This window comes from Zootoca vivipara, chromosome 7 (genome assembly GCF_965207765.1).
Source record: "Zootoca vivipara chromosome 7, rZooViv2.hap1.1, whole genome shotgun sequence".
In the NCBI taxonomy this organism is placed as follows: domain Eukaryota; kingdom Metazoa; phylum Chordata; class Lepidosauria; order Squamata; family Lacertidae; genus Zootoca; species Zootoca vivipara.
The window spans coordinates 81,894,712-81,912,387 of NC_142590.1; the positions used below are offsets into that span (position 1 = coordinate 81,894,712).

At 45.9% G+C, this 17,676-nt stretch overlaps 1 protein-coding gene across 1 annotated transcript; it reads left to right on the forward strand.

The window, feature by feature from the left end:
* The first annotated feature begins 3,213 nt into the window (after positions 1–3,213).
* Positions 3,214–15,350, forward strand: PCK1 (phosphoenolpyruvate carboxykinase 1). The gene is made up of 10 exons (XM_035123818.3): positions 3,214–3,311; positions 3,630–3,911; positions 5,118–5,299; positions 5,565–5,768; positions 6,462–6,649; positions 7,810–7,972; positions 9,596–9,820; positions 9,917–10,048; positions 12,066–12,161; positions 14,886–15,350. Exons 2-10 carry the CDS (start codon positions 3,688–3,690, stop codon positions 15,338–15,340), a joined length of 1,869 nt encoding a protein of 622 aa, XP_034979709.1. The 5' UTR covers positions 3,214–3,311; positions 3,630–3,687; the 3' UTR covers positions 15,341–15,350.
* The last annotated feature ends 2,326 nt before the right edge of the window (positions 15,351–17,676 follow it).

The following is a 17,676-nucleotide window of genomic DNA, read 5'->3' on the forward strand; positions in this document are numbered from 1 at the left end:
CACAACATCAGGGTCTTCCAAGGATTCTTCTCTTCTCATGAGGTGGCCAAAGTATTGGAGCCTCAGCTTCAGGATCTGTCCTTCCAGTGAGCACTCAGGGCTGATTTCCTTAAGAATGGATAGGTTTGATCTTCTTGCAGTCCATGGGACTCTCAAGAGTCTCCTCCAGCACCATAATTCAAAAGCATCAATTCTTCGGCGATCAGCCTTCTTTATGGTCCAGCTCTCACTTCCATACATCACTACTGGGAAAACAATAACCATATTTGGGCATCTACAAACCATGTGATTCCAATCACATGAGAGGAAGAGAGTGGGCCTGGGCCCATGCTTGCTACACCCCCCCCCCAAAAAAAAACCCCATCCACATGTTGCAGGGCAGGGAGAGGTCTGAAGTTAAGGGGCTGCCTGAACCTGTATAGGCTCCCTTGCAATTCAAAAGCCTGGTCAAACCTAGGAAAGGAGATGTAATTCTTTCAGACAGGATCTGAACACATGTTCCTTTAACATTTTTTTTTTAAAAAACTCCCATTTTGATTCTCCCGCCCAAATTGTTATGTAGAACTTTTCTTTGGGTAGGAGCATAGTACTCCTAGTGGCCAAGGTCCCTTCGGCTCCCCTCAATGCAATGCAACACTCGGAGGTGAGGAATTCAGTGGGGCTTACTCTGACCTTAGTGGGTACAGAATTGCAGCATCAAACTGTAGATCTAAAGCAGGGAAGGGGAACCTGTGATCTTCCAGGAGCTGTGGAGCTGTAACTCCCATTATTCCTGACTTACTTGCCATGGTGGCTGGGGCTGATAAGAGTTGGGAGTCCAGAGATTCCTGGACGAAAGGGCAGAAAATGAGCTCTCCAACATTCTGTGCAAACATTGGTTTATTCCAATTCACAGCATCCTGCTGTTGTGCTTATTACGTATATAAGTCCAAAGTGTGGGAAGCCTGACACCCTCTGTTAAATTGCCTTTGCTTTGACCTCTTTTCGATGCAAACAACCTCTTAGAGCAAACCTGCAATTTCTTGCCTTACGTGGCTCGCATTTCATCAAGCATGTTTGGCCTTGGTGCCATCAAGTACGCATCAGATTGCTTCACTGTTTTCATCCTTTAACTTTTGAAAATATAATAAAAGGATTTAGAAAGGAAGACAAAAACACACTTCTGAGATATGGGGCAAGTCACTGACCACTGGTTAAAAACAAAACAGTACAAGAGTTTTAAAACAGTCTCATAGTATGAATGAAGTTGACATGCTTGCCGACGAAATGATAAGCTGAAAGAGTTCGGTCTGAATAGTTACGCTTTAATTCCCCCCCCCCAATAATATTAGATAAAATGTATGATCCAACTTTGTAATATTGCAATGTAAAACATTTCCCAGACAAATCAGAAGAAACAGTACATTATGACTAATTTACTGTATCAATTTTGGCAATATCAAAAACTGGTATAATTATTTCCTTGCTACAGACTCTCTGGGTTGCCCCAGCCACTCTAGGCAGCTTCCAACATATAAAAACATAATTAAACATTAAAAAGCTTCCCTATACAGGGCTGCCTTCAGATGTCTTCTAAAGGTTATATAGTTGTACTCATCTCCTTGACATGTGATGGGAGGGCATTTCACAGGGTGGGTGCCACTACCGAGAAGGCCCTCTGCCTGGTTCCCTGTAGCTTCACTTCTCACAGTGAGGGAACCACCAGAAGGCCCTCGGAGCTGGACCTCAGTGTCCAGGCTGTACGATGGGTTGGAGACACTCCTTCATAATGATGACATAGTCATTACCATTCACGCAAGCAATGAAAGTAAAGTAGATTACATTTCCTGGTTATGTTGGACACTTCAAACAACTATTGGACTCTGGCTACGTTATAGAAAACACAATATATAGGTTCTACACACATGTTGAGTTGAACATAACTATGGTTGTTTTCTTTATTATTGTTATTAATGATTAAACGTATTACTCACCCTTCAGCATTGGTTCCCAGGACAGGTTACAACAATTTAAAATTCAGAAATTAAAAACAGTTAAAACAGAGTTCAGTCACAGCACTAGGGTGGACAGGAGTAGGGAGAGGGCATGAGATTGCATGTCCTCTTGCCCCACATTCAGGAGGACATGAAGAAAGTGCTCTAGTCCCACAGCTCTTTACAGTAGATAGAAAGTGACTGAGCAGTGAGGGAGAAAGCAGATACTTGCAACTATCCATGGAAGAGAGAAGTGGGCTCAAATCTGTGGTCATGTCCACATCATGCATTTAAAGTGCATGGCTTGCCCCAAAGAACCATGGGAACTGTTGTCTGTTGAGGAACTGTTGCTTTGTGAGGAGCAAACTACCATTCCCAGGATTCATTGAGAGGAAGCCAACTCCTCTCAATGTAAGGTATGGATGTGACCTGTGTACCTGTGTCAGATATCGGGAATCCCCCTTTGGCTAGAGATCCAATTCAGCTTTTGGGGGTTTGCCCCTGCCTTGCACACACAAAAAGAGAGGCGGTGAAAGCAAAAAGCCAAGGCCAAGTAGAACGGAAGCATCTTTATAATGAACTTACAAACCTGACTCTCCGAGCCAAATTAGAACTTTCCCATTCATACGGGATATCATGGGAACTGGTAAGTGTGAACTGAATGCAAATGTTGTTCCCTTCCTCTCCCTCCGATTGCTATTCAGACCTCCTCTTTCCCCCCATGCCAAGGGAATTTTCCAAAAGCGAGTAAACATCCCTGGGGTGAGCCTGCAGTTCACAGCCAGAGAGCAGTTGCTGTGACTACGGAACCTGCTTTTCTATCTGTTGCACACATAACTGCCCTCTGAGCCTCGGCTTCTGCAACCATCCGGGGGTGTGGGGGTGTGTGTGCTCACCCTTTCGCTTGCATTGAGAAATGACGACAGTTCTTTTTCTTTCTTCCTTTCTTTCTTTCCTTCTTTCTTTGTTTTGCAACAGGGACAGGGACAGAATTGAGGCCAAAGGTTGACCTAGCCAGGACATTTCGTAAGCTGGCTTGAACGGCGCGCAAGCACTCATTAATGGAGCCAGTTAACAGATAAGCTCTTGGAGACGACTAGTCCGTTCCTGAGGACACCCATCCTTGGCGACGAGCCAGAAGACACGTTTTCATGCGGTGACGTCAGAGGCGAGCCTCCAGAAGGTGGGGTGGACTGCGACCCAAGAAGAGTACTTAAGGAAGGTGCTTTCTGGAAGACCAGAGGTTTCGGACAGAGCTAGTCCCTAAGCAACACCTTAATGCTTGAAGGAACCTGCCAAATCCTCTCCAAGCCTGAAAACAGAGGCAGCTCCAAAAAGGTAAGAATATAACTTGCATTCAGTTCTAACGTTGATATAGACACTTTCAGTTTCAGATGACCTCTTGTTCCTCAGTGCTGTAGAAGTTGAAGAGCACCTGCACTGAATGCAGAAGGTTTCAACCTGCTGGGAGTGACTCACTGCCTGAAACCCTGGTCAGCCACTTCCCATCGGTGTAGACAATTCTGAGATGGACCAATGCTCTGACTTAGCATAAGGCAGCTTCCTATGTTCTGACCACTACAAGTATTTTAAACCAAGCTTTCCAACCCAGGTCTGTTACACTGCATGCTTTCTTCCCCCCCAACCCTTTTCCAGCTTGCAGCTCCCATTACGGACCCCCAACCCCGAGCCTTGTCCTTGGGAAGAACGGGTCATGCCAGCCCAGCTGCAGGTGCAGAGGAGCGCCACCCCAAAGTTCGTCCAGGGAGACCCGAAGAGCCTGGCGCCAGATGTGAGGGACTTCATTGAAATCAACGCTGAGCTCTGCCAGCCAGAAGCTATCCACATCTGCGATGGCTCAGAGCATGAAAACAAAAGGATCTTGGAGCGCATGGTAGAGGAAGGCATGATTAAGAAGCTTGGCAAATATGAGAATTGGTAAGTGGGGTGTGTTTGTGCATATTTGTGTGTGCATGCTACTGTACTGAGGGTGGCTGGAGCCTAAGATGGGATCCCTTCAGCAGCTGCTGTTTGGTCTGCCTTAAGCCCGGGGTTTGTTGACACCACCAGTTTTAATGTCCCTGCTGGCTAGTTTATTAGAGCTCAGTGATTCAACGTAATCGCTCCAGCCTCTCTGATTCATTTTGCTAAGCAGATGGCAGGTTAGTGGTCCAGGGTGGTCGGAAGATGTTTCTTGAATGGGACCTAATGTTTAGAGAGAGAGGAGGGGAAACAGCCGAGGAGTTTGGGGAGTGGGGAAGCTTGGGGAAGGTGGCACATCCTACAACCTCCATCTAGAGCAGGGTGGGAGACCTGTGGCCTTGCAGATGTTGTTGGACTGCCGATGTTCAGGGTTGAAGGGACCTGTTGTCCAGCTACATCTTGAGGGTCACAGGATCCGCACCCCAGTCTAAAGGGAGGAGCAGGTGTGTGTGTGTGTGTGTGTGTGTGTGTGTGTGAGAGAGAGAGAGAGAGAGAGAGAGAGAGAGAGAGAGAGAGAGACTGTGTTGTAAATAATAGTCCTTTCATACTCAAACTTCATAGCATGGTAGAGTTGTACTGGAATTAATATCAGGTGGAGCAACCCAAAACCCTTTTGTGCCAGACTGGATTGGGGTCTCGCCGGATGAAGATGGAGCTCACTTTCCCACCAGCTGCCTGCCAGGCATGTGGGTTAGTGGAAGTGTTGCTGGAAATCCACAAAACTAGGCTCTCCAGGAAAGGGGGCCAGGTTGGCAGAGCAACCTCCCTATTCCCCCGCACTTCTGCCTCAGCTCCCGTGCGCCACAGGGCTGCTGATACAGAAGAAGAGTTTGGATTTGATATCCCGCTTTATCACTACCCGAAGGAGTCTCAAAGCGGCTAACATTCTCCTTTCCCTTCCTCCCCCACAACAAACACTCTGTGAGGTGAGTGGGGCTGAGAGACTTCAAAGAAGTGTGACTAGCCCAAGCAGCTGCATGTGGAGGAGCGGAGACGCGAACCTGGTTCCCCAGATTACCAGTCTACCACTCTTAAGCACTACACCACACTGGCTCTCCAGTGGGGGTTCCTTTGCTCTGCAAAGCCACGGCGGGCAGGGAAGGCGTTCAGGTTGCTTCCTAAACGGCTGAAGCGAAGGTGTCCTGCTTCTTCTCTCCACAGCTGGTTGGCCCGTACAGATCCGAGGGATGTGGCCAGAATCGAAAGCAAAACTGTCATCGTCACTCAGGAGCAGCGAGACACCATCCCCATCCCGAAGAGTGGGATGAGCCAGCTGGGATCCTGGATGTCTGAAGAGAACTTTGAGAAAGCCTTCAGCGTCCGATTCCCTGGGTGCATGAAAGGTGCGAGAGTTTTCCCTATCGCCGTGCCACATTCCTGCCCTCGAGTTTAGATAACCATCCTCCTGTGCAAAAGAGGATTCCTTCTAATGTTTTGAGTGCAAAAAAAAGTTAGGCTCCCCTGTTTTTCAAAATGCCATCTAAAATAAAAGGAAGAGAAGAGAGGGTTTGGGGTGGTAAGGAGACATGCAAGGCGCAGACTCCCAGCATATGTTTACAGTGGTCTTGGTTGCTGTTTTGAAATCCTTTCTCGGATTCTCTTTTGCAGGGCGCACCATGTATGTCATCCCTTTCAGCATGGGGCCCATCGGTTCCCCTATATCCAAGTTTGGGATTCAGCTGACAGATTCTGCTTATGTGGTGGCCAGCATGAGGATCATGACTCGGATGGGCATGTCTGTCCTAGAGGCCCTGGGCAACGGGGAATTTGTGAAGTGCCTTCATTCAGTTGGGTGCCCTTTGCCGTTGAAAAGTAAGCCATTCTCAGTGCAAAGTGCATAGTCTTTGTTACTTTACGGTCTTGGGTGCTTTACTGTACAGGGTTGCCAGGCTGATGGACACCATCCTGATGGACCAGAAATTGCTCACTGAAGATGCTTTGGAACAGCTGGGTTTCTTTTTAATGTTCTCCCATATCTTGCTTCTGCAGATTCAGTGGCATCTGGTCTTACAGAAAATGGAGAGAGTTTTGCCTACCTCTCTATCAAACAAAATGTATGAAGAATTAACTGTTTTCCAAAGCCACTAAGTTGCTGATATTGCCGCTGTTGGCTTAATATTAACAGCACTACAGTGACACCTAGAAAACAAACATTGAAATTCAATTTTGGTACAGTAAGACTGCATGCAGGGGTTACATTCTGGGGATCACGCCTAAAGCTAAAATTGCATACAGTCAAAACGCATTGGATTCCAAGGCAGGTGGGATTGCCAAAACCATTTCCCCCAGAACTCCACCCCATTTTTAATTTATATATATATATTGCCACATGCATAAATCTGAATGCGCACAAGTTGTGGGCTCACTGTGTACCAAACAAAAGAAAAACAAATATGCACATGGTCCCGTTTTAAAGGGATGCATATTAACAGAAGGAGGAGGTGGCACTTTTATCCAGGTCTCCAATCCCAATAAATAATGTCTTTTGCTCAATTTGTTTTGTAGAGCCCCTGGTAAATAACTGGCCCTGTAACCCAGATCTGACTCTGATTGCTCACATCCCGGATCACAGAGAGATCATTTCCTTTGGAAGCGGCTATGGAGGAAATTCCCTCCTGGGAAAGAAGTGCTTTGCTCTCCGGATCGCCAGCAGGATCGCCAAGGAAGAGGGCTGGCTCGCTGAGCACATGCTGGTAGGGGAAAGTTTTAGCAATAAATGTGTTGCTTGCACTGGTGTTTTTGCAACCGAAGGCACAGTCAGCGGCAGTAAACGCCTTTATTTCTAGGGAACAAGAAAGAGCTTGAAGGCACGGGTGGGATGCCCACAGCTAAAAAGCTAAAAAGCTAAAAAGTTCCTTCAACTGGTGACACTCGGCAAGTCACTCTCACTCAGCCTCAGTTCTCCATCTGTTAAATGGGAATAATCATACTGACTAACCTTGAAGTTTTTTAGGGAATGTTTGAGATTCTCTGGTTTTCCCTAGTCTTAGGACACCCCACAAGGAGAGAAGGGCAGGAGGAAAGCTGGCCTCTATTTAATCTTATAGGGGTTCTTATGCAGGGACTGTCTCTTTATATAGAGACTAGATCAGGGCCTGTTCAATAGTAGCAGTAATATATTTAAATACAGAAAACCTGTGTGTAGTGGCTGGAGTGTTGGGCAGGTCCAAAATCCTTAGTCAGTGGGCCAGTGATTCTCTGTCAGCCCTCTGTCAGCCTGCAGGGTTGCTGTGAAGGCAGGCGAGGGGAGAGCACTGAGACTGCCCTGACCCTGAAGGAAGGGCGGAGCTGAATGCTAAATACCGAAACAGAGACTAAATGGGGTTGAGATATCCACATTCTCCAGGGATTGCAAATTGTGCAATATTTTTCCATGTTCTAAAATCGAATATTATATTTCTTCCCTGGCGTTTCAGAATTTCACTTGGTAGCTTCCCTCTTCAGTTTGAAAAAATCCCGCAGTGGTTCAGAGATTAGCTGGCTTATTATTTATGCTTTGCAGTCATTAATATTAGTGTACTGGCCTGAATATAAGCCTCACCTTTCCCCCCCCCCCCAAATTCTGATTGCGAAAAGTTAAAGTGTGGCTTAAATTTGCGAACTTACAAAAATTGGCTTTTACGAGATCGCTGCTGAAACAGACATACAGTAAAACAGAACGGGTGTGAGTGCCTGCGGAATTTTAAGGGAGTGGCTTAAATTCGGGTATTGTCTTTTTTCTTCTCCCCCCCTTCCCCATGAATTTTAAAGGTGCGGCTTATATTCGGGTGCAGCTTATATACGGGCCAATACGGTATTGTTGTCAGCTGCATGGCGCTCCTTAAGAGAGTGGGGTTTTTTCTCCCCTAAATAGATATTGGGTATCACAAATCCGGAAGGTGAAAAGAAATACTTTGCTGCAGCCTTCCCAAGTGCATGTGGAAAAACCAACTTGGCCATGATGAACCCAACTCTGCCAGGGTGGAAAATCGAGTGTGTTGGGGATGATATTGCTTGGATGAAATTTGATGACCAAGGTAACCTCTATAGCATCCAAGTGGGGATTTAGCCAGGGATGTTGATGTTCCAGAGCTGTTTGATGTCAGTGGTTGAAACCAGCAGTTGAGCCAATAGCAGAAGTTGGGTGAGGTAGACAGTTTCTTGGTCCCATCTGGCATGGGGCAGGTGCCACAGTTTCTTGTTGGCAAACTCAATCTGACCTTGCTATGGTGAAACATCCTTGGGATCTTTCAATGGGTTTCAAGGCCACGTGTTTGCATGACCCCGTAAAACTTTCTAAAGCGAATTGATCAAATATGCATTGGCTGCAACATGGACGCATGTTGAAAGAACCATGTATCTGGTTCATCATGTCAATGCAGTGAACACCACTTCACTGAATAAAAAAAAGTGCACTGATAGCGTTTGTGTGAACAGACTGTGCTTGTTGTCAGGAAAGCCTAGTGTCAGATGATGGAAGAACAGATATTTTCCTACTCACAACCTCCGGTAGTAGGGGCACTTGCTCTAGCTTGTTTCCGAGGCAGATTTCACACATGCTTCTCAAATTATTTTCATTTTTACACCCTCTCTTCCTCCCACATGTAACAAGAAATGCAGCGTTAAGTATATTTGTACTGGGTTTTTAAATAATCTGGTGGCCATTCAGAAATGTGGGATAGCTCAGTTGGTAGAGCACGAGACTCTTAATCTCAGGGTTGTGGGTGTGAGCCCCACGTTGGGCAAAAGATTCCTGCATTGCAGGGGGTTGGGCTAGATGACCCTCAGGGGTCCCTTCTAACACTACAACTCTATGATTCTATGACTCACAGTGGCATTTTAAACTTCTTGCATTTTTGTGTGGCCCCTGCGTTTGAAGTGATCAGATGTTTAGTCTGAAATGCATTTTTACACTCTCTCCCATCACTTTCCCGGTACAACTGTACCCACTTTGGAACAGCTTTTTCTTACAAAAAGCCCTTCATGAAGAACTGCCTGCGTGTGCAAAGCCTTGTCAGTTTCACCATTGCTGAGAAAACCAGCAACCTACTCACCCAATCTTTTTTCCGTCACCCTTCCTCCTTCTGCTACAGGATGTGGAAAGAGGGTGAATATATTTTTTAACCCTCCAGTAAAATCATGTACTGTGCACTTCAGTGTTACAAAAAGAAACAGATAAGGCTTTCTCCTAACTTCAAGATTTATTTATTTTTTCTGGAGGGTGGCATTTAGGGGGGAAAATAGCAGTGGTTTAGGCTCCAAGGATACCTACAGTATGACTTTGCATCCAAGTTTAGCCCCATGCAAGATAGGCAGGTGAGGAAATATTGCCTCCTGCAGAGCAGTGGCATTTAAAGAGGGAATATCTCAGAAACACATGCAGTATCCATTCATTGATGCAGGGAAAGATCCCAAGTGAGTGCTAATTGGAGCGCTTTGAAATGCATTTGCAGTTTCGGCATAACCAGACGGGAACCATCAGCAGCGGCTCCAAAGTTGAGAAGCCCGAAAATAGTATTTGTGAGCGGAGGAGCAGAAGAGTTTTGTTAAAGAGTTGGAAAGGATTGAATGAGGAATGGGGGGGGGGTGTTGGAGAGGTAGGGAGCAGCTGAAGCAGAGACGTGGCTTCCAAACCTCACATCGCTTCTAAAATCCCCCAGGTAACTTAAGAGCCATCAATCCAGAGAATGGCTTCTTTGGAGTGGCTCCTGGGACGTCAGTGAAAACAAACCCCAACGCTATGAAGACCATACGGAAGAACACCATCTTCACCAACGTGGGAGAAACTAGCGATGGAGGCGTGTGTTGGGAAGGCATGGAAAAGCAGTTTGCGCCCGGGGTGACGCTCACTTCGTGGAAAAACAAGGAATGGACAGCCAAGAGCGGTACAATTAACTCCAGTTAATCGCTCCCTGTTTCTTTTATTGCCGTTGTGTTTTCGGTTAATGGTGCCACTATAAATATCTGTTATATTTGCACAGGGGAACCTTGTTCCCACCCCAATTCCCGGTTCTGCACTCCTGCTAACCAGTGCCCCATTATCGATCCTGCCTGGGAGGCTCCAGAAGGAGTGCCAATTGAGGGGATCATATTTGGAGGACGGAGACCTGAAGGTAAGAGTCTCAAAAGGGGGCTGTCTGTTCTATTTTATGTGCTTATTTGCTGTATTTACATGGGATGTCCATACAAAAATTATCTTGGTATCTATTAGATGTTACAGTGAAAGCACGGTTCTCGAACGCTGAAAACCCGGAAGTAAATGCTTCTGTTTTCCAATGTTTTCCGGAAACCGAACGTCCGACGTGGCTTCCGCTGAGTGCAAAAAGCTTTTGCAACCAACTGGAAGCCACACCTTGGTTTTTGAATGTTTCGGAAGTCGAACGGGCTTCCAGAACTGATTCCATTCCAGAACCGAGGTACCACTGTATCACCAAATACACAGTACTCCATCAGGTGTAAATTCTTTTGCAAACTATCCTGAAATCCATTTTTTAAAAATTATAACAAAAATGTAAACCAATAAATAAATGCCAAGCTGAGGGTGAAACTTGGGTACATGTCTCCTATTTTCGGTATTTTTGGCTATGAATCTTGGAATATGAATCTATGAATTTCAATTTTGCTTAGTTCCTAATTTTTCCAGACTGCAGTTCTTATTTCGGCATCTGTTTATATATTTTTTTTAAAAAATCCTCATGAAAGTTCATTAGCAGCTTAGTGACCATTTCACTTAATAAAATGCACATTATTTTCACCAACATGTGCACACACTAACAGACATGATGATTTTTTGCACGCATTTTTATTTGCAGAACTGAATCGCAAAATTCAGCAAAGTGCAGTTTCCAAAGAATAGCTGCGTTTTGGTCTGGTATAGTTTGGGGAAGTGCATTAAAAATGCTAGCCAGACCAAATTTCTGCTCCATCCCTAGTGCAGAGTAATGCTTGAGCTGCGATCCATGAGGATGTGTGAGCATGCAGGGAGAACACACAGCCTCTTTAGTGAGGAGGGACCAGGGAATGTGGCAAATGCTCACCATTTGCTGGACCCTCTTCCTACCCTTGTCACTGCTCAACAGTTGCTATAAAAAGGCAGAGGCCATTGGTAACATAAACATCCCCCCCTAACGCCTTGTATCTTAAAATAGCCTAGCCTCTTGATTGAACTGTTTAAGGTCTGAATAAACCAGAAGAAGGAAGGATGCGCCCAAACTCACAAATTGCTAGCTCCACGCCTCCTGCTGCTGCAGTGTTTGAAAGCATCAAAAATCATTATGTGTGGCACTGCCAACCTTTAAATCAGGGTGCTCCAGCCCGTGGGTTGCAAGAAGCCTATGAGGCCTTTATTGGCAACCCTCCGCAATGTTAAAGAAGAGGCTAGATTCAGGTGGGTAGCTGTGTTGGTCTGACGCAGTTGAATTTTTTTAAAAAAAAAATTAAAAAAGCTTATACCCAGAACTACTTAGTTGGTCTCTAAGGTGCTACAGGACAATTAAAAAAATTTTTTTTTGAAGAGACATTAAACATGAAGCATAATTATATATTTTTGTGCAATGCGCACATAACTGTGTATTGAATTTGTTTCATAGTTAAAGATATGAAATCTAATAATTGTATGTTTAATTTTATATATTTAATTATATATATTAATTCATGGGGTCACGAAGAGTTGGACACGACTAAACGACACAACAACAACAACAACAACAACAATATATTAATTGTGTATATTAAATACAGTGGTACCTCAGTTTTCGAGTGTCTCAGAAGCAGAGTGTTTTGATTTTCGAACGCCAAAAACCTGGAAGTTAATGCTTCCATTTTCAAACACGCCTCGGAAGTCAAACGGCCTCCGCTGCGTGTTTTTCATTTTTTCCAATTGAACTTGCAACCAGCCCCTTTGCGCCTCGGTTTCCGGACATTTCGGAAGTCAAGCAGTCTTCTGGAATGGATTACGTTCGAGAACCGAGGTACCGCTGTAATGCTAAATATCTTGCAAACACTGATATGGAATTTTAATTCAGTGCATGTGGCCCGCGAGTTCTGTGTCAAAGTCCTCTTGCGGCCCATTTGGTATGGAAAGTTGGACTGCCCTGCTCTAAATATTACAGCTGTTCCTGTTCTCCCCAGGTGTACCTCTGGTCTATGAGGCTCTTAACTGGCAGCATGGAGTATTCGTAGGTGCAACAATGAGATCAGAAGCAACAGCTGCCGCTGAACATAAAGGTAAGTCAGACATAATAACGTTTCCTCATTTAAATAGCACGTCTCATTATTTCCACCTGGAAATTGCTGACACTTAGTTGCTGGAACTTATTTCCTTTCTTTCTAAGTGTGAATATATTGATGGCAGCGTAGCCGTTGTGAGTAATTATGGCTGGTGAAAAGATCTTATGGTTCCAAGGTCTGGAGAGATTTGCAATCTACTAGTTTAGGGTTGCGAGGCAGGGACTTAATGACGTTGCTTCTTTGGTGTTTGTGAGAACCAAGTTACCCACTGGCAGCCCATTAGCCAAACTTTGCGCTCCCCCAGTTGTTGCCCCACGGAGGCAAAAGGATTTGGGGCTTGCCAGTGGTAGGCCTTCGTGCAAATTTGGACTGGGGTGTTGAAACACACACTCCATTTCGTTGTGGCAAAACTTATCTGTTGATCGGACACCTAAAATAACAACTTCATTTGGCTGCACAGTAGCTCTTAAGTGCTGACATCTTGGTGCATGAACCAACCCCAGAAACTGGTGTATCCAGACCAGTTTGGAGGAGAGAGTTGCTGTTCTTTTTCTTTTGCACAATCCAGACAAAGCTAAAAATGCAGAAGACCTTGAAGTAAATTAAGATGTCTTGTATATTTTTAATTCTCGTTGAGTTCAGCTGGAAATAAGTAGGTGTGATGTTGTGACGTTCTGTCTTGGGGGTGGGGGGTGGGGGCTGATGCAGAGCCTCAGAGACTGCAGCCCTGGTCTGGCCATGGTCTCAGGGCCCGCCCAGGTAAGCTTCTGGTTTGTCCTGCAGTCACCTGCTCAGTGCGCTCTTCCTTTTGTTCACATCCTCTGTGCTGCCTGGGCGGCCCAAAGTGCACCCGGCTGCCAGCTCAGTTTGCTTTCAGCAAGGCTGCCCACGCCCCAGACCCACTGGTTTTGCTCATGGAAAACATTTGGATTAAGCTATTAACGCTGTACCAATGCAAATGGTTATGTTGGCTTCTGTTTACAGTATAAAAAAATTCCTTCAGTAGCACCTTAAAGACCAACTAAGTTTTTATTTTGGTATGAGCTTTCGTGTGCATGCACACTTCATCAGATACACTGAAACAGAAGTAACCAGACCCTTATGTATATTCAGAGGGTGGGGGGTGGGGGTGATTGGAATGGGAGATGGGCTGGTAGTAGTGGTAAACCTGTTGATGACTGTTAACGACTGTTAACGACTGCAATTGGTCTTGCGGGGGGGGGGGGGAAGCAAGGGCTGAGGTGCTAAGGAAAGCTTGATCATGTATAATGAGATAAGAATCATACGTCTCTGTTCATTCCAGGTGGCTCCATGGTTTTAAGCTTGCTAATGAGTTGCAATTCAGCAACTTCTCTTTCCAGTCTGTTTCTGGAAATTTTCTGTAATAAAACAGCTGCTTTGAGATCTTGTATAGAATGTCCTGGGAGATTGAAGTGTTCTCCTACTGGTTTCTCTGTCTTGTGATTCCTGATGTCAGATTTATCTGTTACAGTAGTCAGCTTATGCTTTACCTCTTTAGCAGTAGCAGTTCGTTAGAGGGAGGAGTACCAGCCTTCGTCTCAAACAGCACACCTCCCATCGGCCCTTGCCATCGTAGCTCCAGAGTTGCTTACACCTTGATTACTTTGAGATCGGGTTGGCTTCAAGGGCAGAGTTTTGGTTGCCTCATTACAAGTTGCCTCGTTCTGTGCGGGATGCAGCCGTGGTCCAAGTCAGACCATTAACCCATCAAGCTCAGTATTGTCTTCTGGTTTTTGTTTTGGTCTGCACTGACTTTTTTTAAAAAAAATTTTGTTTAGTTATTTATTTTACATTTATATACCGCCTTTATCTTCCCAAGGAGCTCCATGTGCTGTACATGGTTTTCCTCCTCCCTGTTTCATCCTCACAGCAACCCTTTGAGGTAGGTTGGGCAAAGAGATGGTGACTGGCCTAAGGCAGGGGTCAGTAAACATTTTCAGCAGGGGGCCGGCCCACTGTCCCCCAGACCTTGGGGGGGCGGACTATATTTTTTTTCGGGGGGGGGGAGAACAAATTCCTATGCCCCACAAATAACCCAGAGATGCATTATAAATAAAAGGACACATTCTACTCATGTAAAAACACTGATTCCCGGAGTGTCCGTGGGCCGGATTTAGAAGGCGATAGGGCCGGATCTGGGCCCCGGGCCTTAGTTTGCCTTCCCATGGGCCTAAAGCAGGGGGTCCCCAAACTAAGATGCGGCCCAATAGCCTTCTAAATCCAGCCCGCAGACGGTCCGGGAATCAGCATGTTTTTACATGAGTAGAATGTGTCCTTTTATTTAAAATGCATCTCTGGGTTATTTGTGGGGCATGGGAATTCATTCATATTTTTTTCCAAAATATAGTCCGGCCCCCCACAAGGTCTGAGGGACAGTGGACCGGCCCCCTGCTGAAAAAGTTTGCTGACCCCTGGCCTAAAATCACCCAGCGAGCTTTATGACAGAGAGGGGATTCAAACTGTGGTCTCCCAGGTCCTAGTCCAATACTCTAACCATTATGCCACACTGGATCTCAGATTGACTGACTGAAATTGAACCTGGGCATACTTGGGATGGAACCTGGGACTTTTTGCATGCATAGCACTTGCTGTGTCACTGAGCCACGACGGGCATTCCTCAGCCAACCATAGAATTGATGGTGCTCTGAATGTGGGCAAGAAAGACCCTCATAACACGATCTTTCCCCCCTCTCCCTGCAGGCAAGATCATCATGCACGACCCCTTTGCCATGCGGCCTTTCTTTGGCTACAACTTTGGCCAGTATCTCTCCCACTGGATCAGCATGGCGCACCGGCCCGCTGCAAAACTGCCCAAGATCTTCCACGTCAACTGGTTCCGTAAAGACAAGCAAGGCCGGTTCTTGTGGCCTGGATTCGGCGAGAACTGCCGTGTGCTGCAGTGGATGTTCAACCGAATTCGGGGAGAGGAGAGTGCGCAACTGACAGCCATCGGCTACGTCCCTGATGACACGGGCTTGAACTTGAAAGGCTTGGAAGATGTCAAGACACAGGAACTGTTTGCCCTTTCCAGAGACTTCTGGGAAAAGGAGGTGGAAGAAATCAAGAAGTATTTTGAAGAGCAAGTAAATGCTGACCTCCCCTATGAGATGGAAAGAGAAGTTATTGCTCTGGAGCAGAGAATAAAGCAGCTGTAACTGATCAAAACCATATTTGTAGCTTGGTGTGAGAGGGGGAATGAAGTAAATGCACTCTTTTCTAGTGACCCTGTCTGGAAGCACAAAAAAAGAAAAAGAATTAGGATGCAGAGCTACAACTTCTATCGGCCAGTTGAAGTTCTCAGGCTTATCAGGAAATCAAGCTGATGCAGCCACGATCATCAAGTTGATCAGAGTTGTTGCTTGATAAGCTTGTTCCCACTGTTACTATATCCCACGATATCTGCAGTTCTCACGTAACATCATAAATAATGAGGCAGAGAGGGTAGGAGTGTCTTCCCTACCTAAACTTAAGCAAGTGAAAAGGAGTTGACCTGGGAACATGGGCATAGTCAAGAGTAGCTGCCCCCCTAAATCCTCAAAAATTATTGAAAAGTACAGTAGTACTCGACTTACGAACGACTCGATAACCGAATTTTTCGACTTACGAATGGGGCAAATGGCCGCACACTTATGAATTTCTCGACATCCGAACGGAAACCGCGGCGGTTTTAGATAGGGTTTTTTTCGACTTACAAATTTTTAGATGGGGTTGCTTTGACTTACGAATTTTTCTGTTTCCATTGCATTCCTATGGGAAATCACGTTTCAATGGCGCTTTTCGACTTACGAATTTTTCGACCTATGAAGGTGCCTTCGGAACGGATTAAATTTGTAAGTCGGGGCACCACCGTATTACAAAAAAACTCAATTAACTGAGGTTCTGCCTGCCTCCTGTAATGTCCTCTTTTTGGGGGGAGGGGGGATTTTTACCTCCAAAGAAAGCTCAACAACTTCTTGCCCTCCCCTCACCCCCAAGAAAAGCCCTGGCTACGCCCCCTTTGGTTTATTTTCCAACCGTTATTTAAATTTCCAACCATTAACATATTTGCTCATTTGTTAGACTTTGTGTGTTTTTTATTTGAATCACATGCTCTCAGTGACTGTGGTCGATGCTTAATGTCTCATGCTTAATATCACTGGAACATGCCCCTGTGACATCACCGCCCCTAGGTCTTGGGTTTGGACCCTGAAATCTCAGGGTCTGGGGTGCTCTAGGGCTGGCAACGCTATGGAGGAGGAAAACAAGATGCAGCTACTCTAGCCAGGGTCCAGCACTACATTCTGAGAATTCAAGGGGTTGCCCCCCCCCCAAAAAAACCCTTCCAATTGACTAGCGCAGATTCTGCAGAAAGAGGAAACACAGACAAACACATTTGTGGTCTAGGGATGATGGCTTCTGCAGGCAACCACCCAGCCGACATATCTTGTTAAGGGCGGCTTCGGGCAAGGTGCTGAGTAATGTGCAGGGTGGCGATAAGTTTATAATGTAACAGGAAGCCAGAGCCCCCTGCCTTTCCAGCTGCCTGCCACTCTGATTCAAGCCCATGACAGACAACCTGGGGCAGCTCCAAAGCCACTTAGCACAGCTGCGGAGACCGGCCAGGAGGAAACAGGTGCTTGTATTGAGGATTGTGTTTCTATTTGGTTTTTTGGCAGGCCGAGCCCTGTGCATCCGTAATTGTTTGAGAGGAGGATACAGAGGCTGCAGCAGCTTCAGTGGTATCTGTCAATGGCTTTTCAACCATGGCTTCGTCCTAGGCAGGAGGGGACTCAGGTGCAAGCAGACAGTAGAAGAGGCAGTAGTGGCATGGGGAAAAAAGCCAGCTCCTTGGGTAGCTGAGAATGAGGGCATCCTGAGCAAGTTTGCAGATGACACCAAATTGGGAGGGGTGGCTAATACCCCAGAGGACAGGATCACACTTCAAAATGACCTTAACAGATTAGACAACTGGGCCAAAGCAAACAAGATGAATTTCAACAAGGAGAAATGTAAAGTACTACACTTGGGCAAAAAAAATGAAAGGCACAAATACAGGATGGGTGACACCTGGCTTGAGAAGCAGTACATGTGAAAAGGATCTAGGAGTCTTGGTAGACCACAGACTTGACATGAGTCAGCAGTGTGATGCAGCAGCTTAAAAAGCCAATGCAATTCTGGGCTGCATCAATAGGAGTATAGCATCTAGATCAAGGGAAGTAATAGTACCACTGTATTCTGCTCTGGGACAGACCTCACCTAGAGTACTGTGTCCAGGTCTGGGCACCACAGTTCAAGAAGGATACTGACAAGCTGGAACGTGTCCAGAAGAGGACAACCAAAATGGTCAAAGGCCTGGAAACAATGCCTTATGAGGAACGGCTTAGGGAGCTGGGTATGTTTAGCCTGAAGAAGAGAAGGTTAAGGGGCGATATGATAGCCATGTTCAAATATATAAAAGGATGTCATATAGAGGAGGGAGAAAGGTTGTTTTCTGCTGCTCCAGAGAAGCGGA

Bases quoted from the DNA above. Each gene is read 5' to 3' on its own strand.
- PCK1 (XM_035123818.3), top strand. From the start codon at position 3,688: ATGCCAGCCCAGCTGCAGGTGCAGAGGAGCGCCACCCCAAAGTTCGTC. The intron at 5,300-5,564 runs GTGCGAGAGTTT...TCTCTTTTGCAG, and splicing joins ATTCCCTGGGTGCATGAAAG to GGCGCACCATGTATGTCATC. The intron at 6,650-7,809 runs GTAGGGGAAAGT...TCCCCTAAATAG, and splicing joins GGCTCGCTGAGCACATGCTG to ATATTGGGTATCACAAATCC.